This window comes from Chiloscyllium plagiosum, chromosome 19, assembly GCF_004010195.1.
Source record: "Chiloscyllium plagiosum isolate BGI_BamShark_2017 chromosome 19, ASM401019v2, whole genome shotgun sequence".
Taxonomy (NCBI): Eukaryota; Metazoa; Chordata; class Chondrichthyes; order Orectolobiformes; family Hemiscylliidae; genus Chiloscyllium; species Chiloscyllium plagiosum.
The window spans coordinates 52774858-52783660 of record NC_057728.1 but is presented as its reverse complement, the minus strand read 5'-3'; the positions used below and the strand labels follow the sequence as shown (position 1 = coordinate 52783660).

The window sequence follows — 8803 nt, the reverse complement described above, 5'->3', positions numbered from 1 at the left end:
GTATATGAATAGGAAGGGTTTGGAGGGATATGGGCCAGGTGCTGGCAGGTGGGACTAGATTGGGTTGGGATACCTGGTCGGCATGGACAGGTTGGGCCAAAGGGTCTGTTTCCATGCTGTACATCTCTATGACTCTATGACTCTAAGTCTTCTGTACAATTGCTGGAATGTTGTCAGAGTCCATTGCCTTTTCACTATCCAGTCCATCCGACCATATCTTGATATCATGTGGAGTGGATCAATTGACTGAAGAATTGTCTGTGTAATGGTGGGCAGAACTGAATGAGGCTTATGTGATTGCTGACACTCCACATGCCCTCTTTGCTCTGGGTAAGATATCCCATATCATGTTTCTGAGAAGTGCCCTGGCCTGTGTTTGTTCCTAGTTCAACATCACAGTGGAGAAAATGCTCTGGTTCGATTTACCTTGTGGGATCTTGCTGGCTGTGTGCCAATGTGCTGCTGCATTTCCTAATAGCATTGCAAAGTAGGGGTGGCTAATATTTCATTTAAATGCTGATATTTCATAGTGAGGCTCTTTGGGACGCCCGGAGGTGGTGGAAGGCGCTATGTCAATGCACGTGGTTTCATTATGCAGTCGCCTTCCGTTAAGGAGTGATAGCGGAACCAACCCCGAGGCAGATTCAAAGTCCAACTGGCCGGAATAAATCATTAGGTTACAAACTGCCTCGGACACTGCGTGCTACCGAGAAGAGATCAGGAGCCTGAGTGTGTGTGTATGGGATTGGAATGAGACTGTGTAAACAGTCAGACAGACAAATCTCCGGCGCAGCTGATATCTCTCCGTTGATCTCTCAATCCTGAAAGTCCAGTTTTTTTTGTTAAACCTGAGTATCCTCGTGTATGTACTCTGTCTGTCTTTGCTACCAGTTCACTTTAAGCAGGCGTGTCTGCTCATTCTGGCAAAGGAAACTGAGTGGAATTTCTCTCTTGATAAACACAGAGACAGAAAAAGAGAATAAGCTCGAATCTTGCAATTTGCAGGAACGGGTGCCCCGGACAATATGAACTGGCACTGTCGGACTTAAATTAACAGGATATAATTGTGGAGGAGCGAGAAATCATCGAAATTCCTTATGAAGGAGGCAAATGTGAGTAAATTAAGGTACTGGGCTGGAGAAATGATTCGTTTACAAGTTGGAGATATGAGGGTATATGTATCCTGGGAGTATGGGGGCAGAGGGAGAGAGATTTCTGAGTTGCGCTGGGTACCAATCTCCACGTGTGTTGTAAGTTCAGGTGAGTTTATGACTGAGCAGAAATGTTTTATATTTAAAAGTCTGATTTTAATGCACACTGAACAGGTCTCTCATACTCACTAAATCTCCTAAACTGGTTAAACACAGAGTTACAATTTCTGAGTAAAGTTAAACGTGCACTTGATGTTGTTTGCCTCGGCACGTTCAGCAGGCGATAACGTGGCTTTAACCTCCTAGGGTTAACATAACAGAACTGATGATTTCTTTAAGACTTTCAATTCAGGGGCAACTCGTTTATGCAGAGGTTGGATTCATTCAAAAGAAAATAAACATCGGTGCAGAGTAAGTTTTTTGGAAAGTTGTGGAACTGAAACTAAGCAATATCTAATCCTGAACGTTTTGGCTGTGAATCTGTGATACCACCAAATTCGGGATCTGTGCAGAAGTTTTCACGAATTTTTAAAAACCATTTTATTATAACCTGTGGTAGACTTCAAGGCTGTCCCATTTTGCAATACTGGTCAAATGAACCACATTCCAAGAATAGCATGTATTTTAAAAAAAAGTTGTACCCTTTAACAAAGAGAAACATCCCAAGGTTTCTCACAGGATGCATTATTGTAAAGGAGCCAAAGACAGGCATCAGGAAAAGGGAGACAACACTTAATCAAAGTAGATTTTCAGGTACATCTTAAAGGTTAGGGAGGAATGGTGGGGGGGAGGTGAGTGTGGGTGGAGGTGTAAGAGAGAGAGGGAGATATGACAGAGAGAGAGTAAAGGGGGAGAGATTCAGAGTTTAGTGCCCAGGGTAGCTGAAGGCACAGCCTTCAGTGGGGGATGTGACGAAAATCCTGGGGGTGCCCACAGAAGCCAGAACTGAACAGAGTTGAGATCTCAGAGAGTAGCGCAGGGCTGGAGGAGGTTATAGAGAAAGGGAGGGGTTGAGGCCAGGAAGGGATTTGCATCTGAAAAAGTCAAGATTCACATCCAGGAGCTGGTGGACAAGAAGCCATGATGAGAGTTAGCATACGGAGGTGTGGCACAATTAACTCAGAAGATCCATGTTGCTGTGACATGCGCTTTACCTGCAAGTTGTAGCCTGAAGCTATGAGTAGTGATGGTAAAGGTTGCAATTCTTTTTCCAAGATGTGGCTGAAGAGCACTCTCTCCCACCCTTAGTCTGTGTTGGGATGATTTACATATTCATTCACAACTGTTTTGACTGCATTATATAAACACTTCCCTTGGACATCAAATCATGGAGTTGGACCCAGAGTTTCTGGCTCAGAGGTGGAAATGCTAGCCACTGCGCCATATGAACTTGGTTTCCCATACAGCTATTGCAATAAACTAGCTGATGTAATCTATCATTGTGTATCATTGGTGGCAGTGGAGGAAGTGGGAGGCCATGGATGGCCTGCCCTTTTAAGGCAACTCCTCTGACTAAGGATATTGAAGTCATTGCAGCTGCTTTATAAATTTATGCATCAGCTACGGCTCAGTTAGGAGCCTCTCGAATCAAGTTCTAGCCCAGGTCTTGAGCATAAAGATATCAAAGCTGAAACTCCAGTGCTGTGCTGAGGGAGTACTGCACTATTGAAGGCCTTGTTTGTTTGGATGAGAAAGTCAACTGCTTTCTCTGGTGGATTTTAAAAGACCCCTTGGCTCTATGTTTAGAACAGAGCTGGGGAATTCTCCTTAGTGACCAGTTTATTTGGTCGCTATCACGGTGCTGTTTGTAGGACCATGCTGAGTGCAAATTAGCCTCTGTGTAGTTCTTGCATTATAACTGTACTTCAAAAATACTGCACTGGTTGTAATGCAGTTTAAACTGCCCAGTTATTGCAAAAATCATGATAAAAGTGGAATCTATCCTCTATGCTGAGATAAATGACCATTGATAATTCTTACTTTACAACATTTATATTAAATGGTGTTTTACCAAAGAAATACTGTAGTCCAAAGCTTGGCAGATACAAGTTGGACATAATCACACATTCTGATCACTATTAGCAATGGCTGAAGCAGGGATCTGTAACTCAATTGCTCTTGCACCATTCCTTACTCTGCACAGTAGGTTTTATAAGTCATAGTTCAAATGGAAAATGCCTTTAAACATTTCTGGCCTGGTAGAGCAGTCAAGTGATTTGACTCAAAGCATTGCTTTATTATGAGATAAAGATCAAGCTCTTTCTACATTGTTTAACCTGGGGTAGCAGGACTGTTCTGACTGATAAGGGACCATTTGTAGAGTTGTCCACCATACAACAAGCAGGGGGATTAAAATAATCAGGAGAGGGAACTGCTCCTTGTTGTTATGATTTAATTTGCCAAAAAGCAGTTTTCTTTTTGGGTGTGTCATTGACATACCTCAGGGATAGCTGGGACTGCAAAGCAGGCTCACTGACCCAGAGGAAGGGACACTGCCTCTGCACCAAAAGAATCTATGTCTCAATTTGCGAAGCAGAGTCAGTTGCCTTGCAATTTGGGGAACAGACTTCTGGAGTTGCTTGTCTCTTAGACATTGCAATTCAGGACATGCAGGTGGAGTAAAGCTCCTTCGAAAAGGATGAGATGAGTTATCTCCACTAGCCTAGCCTCCCATCCTTTATAAATGCACTTTTGTGTTGTCTGCAACTTCATAGATTATGGTTCAGTATCTCAGACAGAAGGTTAAAGCCTCAAGTCCCATTCTTTAATCATACATTAGGATGTGGGTGTCACAGGCTGGGCCAGCATTTGCCTATCTCTTGCCTCCTATAATATGCTTATTAAAACCTATCTCTTTGACTAAGTGTTGTTCACCTGGGCCAAAATTTGTTTAAGGAGCCTCCTTTAAAGTGCAGCGGGAATTTATTACAATGTAAACACACAATATAATTCACTAACATTTTAAAAATGTTTCTCATCGATACTGAATGCCATATTGTTCAGATTTACCAGTTCAAAGGAATTTATTGCCTTCACTTCCTGAGAATGTTTTATCAGTGAATAGAGCAGTCCAGCGTGAATGATGGGGAAAGATAAAGGTGATATACTAGATCCACCACAGGGCATGCGATGAATGTAAAGCGAGATGCATATCAAGTATAAAATCTGGAAGCTGGTCCAAAAAAAATTATTGTCATCAGTGGACCAAGCTGCAAGAAGTTTTCTTTGTCATTGACCTACTTAGTAATTCAGCTCATATGACTGCCATTTTTATAAATGACATATAAAGTTAGCATCAATCACTCAGAAAACCAATTGTTTCACTCAGGCATTTGTGGACAAGAAACCCAACATGCTTACTGGCTCGGGTCTAAGCTATCATTGAGTGCCCTTGTTCGTTCTTACCATGGCTCTGAAAGTTCTGACTGCCCATCTCCACTTTCAGAGAAATTACAAATGAGTAAGAAATGCCAACATTGCTGGCACACTTCCCAAGAATACAACAAAAAAATTTGGACTATGGCGTTTCAGGAAGGCAGCTCACCACCACCTCCTCAAGGGCACCTAGGGACGGGCAATGAATGCTGGCCAGCCAGTGACACCCACATCACACAAGAGAATTTTAAAAAAAAACTCCTTGTCTTAAAAAAAAGAGTGAAAGTGACCCTTTTGAAGAACGACACAATTGAATGGCACAGGAAGGGTTAATGCTGGGAGCTAATTGAGACTGTACCCAAGATTTACTAATCTGAGACAGAAATCAGGATCCATCTTTACCTTTAACACCATATGACCTACCCCTGCTGCTGTATCTTAAATTCTTGAACACACCTTCAAATTAAATTGCTTATCCTTTTCCAGCAAAGCCAGCTCCAAGTTAGGGTGGTGTGTGATCAAGAGGAGACTTGTAGTTGGTGGTGTCTCCAAATATCTACTTTGCTTCTGTAACTCTAAGTTGAGGGTTTGGAAGGTGATGTTGGAGGAATCTTGGCGGGTTGCAGCAGTGCATTTTGTGGATGGTACACACTGCTGCTGAGCATCAGTGGTGGAGGTGGTGCCAGTGAAGTGGGGTCAGCTTTGCCCTGGATGGTGTCTAGCATCTTGAGTGTAGTTGGAGCTGCACCCATTCAGGCAAGTGAGAAATATTCCATCACAGTCCTGACTTGTGCTTTGTAGATGGCGGGCAGGCTTTGGGGATACAGAAGCTAAGTTATTCGCTGTAGCATTCCCAGCCCCTGAGAATTTAATCTGGGACATTAAATGCTCCCTCCATGACAAGAGCATCTCACTTTCATCTCACCTCCTGAAGTTCATTCCTTCTGTCCATGTTTGGATCAAGGCTGTAAATGAGGTATAATGATGGGCCAATTGATCTCACTGTATTGTAAGATTCGCTGATTTCATACAACATATATTTTAAAACTTTTAATCTAAACAAAATAAGCATAAAATATTTATGTTAGCTTCCAAAAGGTGTGATTCAGCAAGTGAGCATGTTCCGTGATGGTCAGGTGCTCAATGATATTGTTAGCATTTGCGGAGGAAATTCCTTTCTTGTGAGGTTACTCCCTAGTGGCCCTACAATGATGAACTGGAGTGCAAAAGGTTGCAGAAATGGCAGGAGACCAACAGTGTTCCTGGTAGTGCAGTTCAGGCTGACCTGTTCCCCTATTGTTTATTGCACTTGAAGTGGAACATGATTTAAAAGAGATGGAACTGTGTAAAATGTTAATGGAATCACGAAACATAGGAGAAGGAGTAGGCCTTTCAGCCCCTCAAGCCTGCCCCTCCATTCTAGACCATGGCTCATCATCTCTGTCAGTGCCATGTTTCCATGCTATCCCCATTTGCCCTTAATGTCATTGGAATGTAGAAATGTATCAATCTCTGTCTTGAAGATGCATAATGACTAAGCATTAACAGCTCTCTGGATAAGGAAATACAAAAATTCACTGTCTTCTGAATGAAAAAAAACTCCCCATCTCAGTCTAAATGGCTTGCCCCTTATTCTAAGACTGCATTCCTTGGTACTAGATGTGATCCACCCATTCAGGGGAAAGATCCTTTCTGCATCTGCCATTCTGTCAATCCCTTTAAATATTTCGAAAGTTTCAATGAGATCATCCTTCATTCTTCAAAACACTATGGAACAAAGCCCCAAGTTTTCTTAATTGTGGCACATCCAGTTGTCAATGGCAGTGGACAGTTAAACAACTGAGAGTGGCAAGGGTGTAGTGTGGCCGGGGGATTTCAATGTCCATCCACAAGAATGACTCAGCATCACTCTCTCTGGCTGAGCTGGCCAAGTCCTGAAGGATGTAGCTGTTAGACTGGACCTACAGAAGGAGAGGGTAACATGTGCTTCTTGTCGTCACCAATCCACCTGGTGCAATGCACCTGCCCATGACTGTATCAGTAAGAGTGACCACCACTGTCCTGTTTTTACATTGAGGATGCCCACTGTTGTGTGGCACTATCCCTGTGTCAAATGGGATAGACTTACAACAGATCCAGCAACTCAAGGATGGACATCCATAAGGGCCATCAGCAGCAGCTGAACCATATTTAAGTACAGTCTGTAATCTCATGGCATATCATATAGCAGATACAAGCCAGTTCCCCGCCAAACCACTCAACGCTCTGACTTGGAAATATGTCATCATTCCTTCACTTTGCTTGGTAAAAATCCTGAATTCCCTCCCTAATAGCAATGTGGGTCAAGCTACAGGACGTGGACTGAAATAGTTCAAGAAGGCAGCTCAAGACCAAATTTCTCAAGAGCAGCTAGGCACAGGCCATGAGTGAATAAAATCAAATGTCCTCCACTCTGTCATTACCAAGGAACTAGGATATCAACCTTGGTTCCATGCAGAGGGGCTTCTCAGGAGATGCACCAAGTATATCTAAAAATAAGGTGAACCAACAACACGGGACTACTTGCATGCCAAATAGCATAAACAGTAAGTGATGGACAGGATTAAGTCATCCTAGAACTAAAAGAATTGTTTTAAGCTCTGTAGTGATTGCAGATCCAGTTTTCAGTGGTGCTGTCCAACTAAACAACTCTCAAATTTTCTCCACCAGTATCCCCACCCTCAATGAAGGGGGGTCACATTGCATCAATACAAAGGACAAGAGAAATATCTTTTAGCCAGAGAGGAAAATCAATCTTGGTCTCTTCTGAGGTCCCACGCATCACAACAGTCAGCCTTCAGGCAATTTGATTTACTGAACATATTATCAAGAAACAGATACAGTTTCAGGATGCTGCAAAGGTGATGGGCTCTGACAGTATTCTTGTAGCAATTTTGCTTTAGACTGTGTCACACCCTTAGCCAAGCTGTTATCAGTATCGCTACAACACTGGCAATAGCCCAACAGTTTGGAAAATTGCCCAGGTATGTAATATTTACAAAAGGCTCAGGATAAATTCAACCAGACCAATTACCAAGAAATCAGATTCAATAATCTGCAAAGCGATTGAAGTCTGTCAACAGTGATATCAAGTAGCAATAGCCAGGTCACTGACACTCAGTTTGGGTTCTGCCAGGCCACTTAGCTCCCAAACTCTTTACAGCTTTGATTCAAGCTTGGATAAAAGAGCTGAATCCTAGGGGCGAAGTGAGACTGCCCTTGACATTAAGGCAACATTTAACCAAGCGTTGCAGAAAGAGGCCCGTGCAAAACCAAAGCAGATGAAAAGAGGGAGAAAGCTCTCTGCTAGTTGGCACCATACCTGGCACAAAGAAAGATGGTTCTGGTTATTGGAGGCCAATCATCTCAGCTCCCAAGACATCACAGCAGAAGTACCTTCTGGATAGTTGAGTGAGGCAAGGGAGGAAATAGTAGATGTGTAGCAAAAACTTTCAATACCTCTCTGGCCACCAGAGAGGTGCCAGAGGAGTGGAAGTCAGCTAATGCAGTACCATTATTCAAGAGGGGAGTAAGGGATAAACCAGGAAAGTACAGACCAGTCAGTCTCGTCCCAATGGTAGGGAAACTATTGGAAGCAATTTTGAGCGACAGAATTAATCTGCATATGGAGAGGCAGGGATTAATCAGGAACAGTCAGCAAATGGAATTCAATCCAGATAAATGTGAGGTGATGCATTTGGCAGGACAAATAAGAGGAGTGAAAGGAATAAATGATGAGCGATAGGACCTTGGGAAAAACAGGAAAGAGATGGCCGTGTGACTGTCGGGCAGGAATGAGAAAGAGATGGTCGTGTGAGGGAACCTTGGTTGATGAGGGAGGTTGAATGTCTTGTAAAGAGGAAGAAGGAGGCTTACATAAGGTTGAGGAAACAAGGTTCAGACAGAGCGTTGGAGGGATACAGGATAGCCAGGAGGGAGCTGAAGAAACGGATTAGGAGAGCTAAGAGAGGGCATGAAAAATCTTTGGCGGGTAGGATCAAGGATACCCCAAGGCCTTTTATACGTATGTGAGAAACACGAGAATGGCAAGAACGAGGGTAGGTCCGATCAAGGACAGTAGTGGAGACTGTGTATTGAGTCGGAAGAGATAGGAGAGGTCTTGAATGAGTACTTTTCTTCAGAATTTACAAATGAGAGGGACCGTATTGTTGAAGAGGAGAGTATGAAGTGGACTGGTAAGCTAGAGGAGATACTTGTTAGGAAGGAAGATGTGTTGG

At 43.1% G+C, this 8803-nt stretch overlaps 1 protein-coding gene across 1 annotated transcript in view; it reads left to right on the top strand.

Annotated features, from left to right (window-relative positions):
* The first annotated feature begins 532 nt into the window (after positions 1–532).
* Positions 533–8803, top strand: part of kitlga (kit ligand a) — a 170358-nt gene continuing 162087 nt past the window's right edge. The window contains exon 1 of the mRNA XM_043709896.1: positions 533–1112. Coding sequence (XP_043565831.1) covers positions 1098–1112 — 15 coding nt within the window. The 5' untranslated portion in view covers positions 533–1097. The remainder of the gene's footprint in view (positions 1113–8803) is intronic.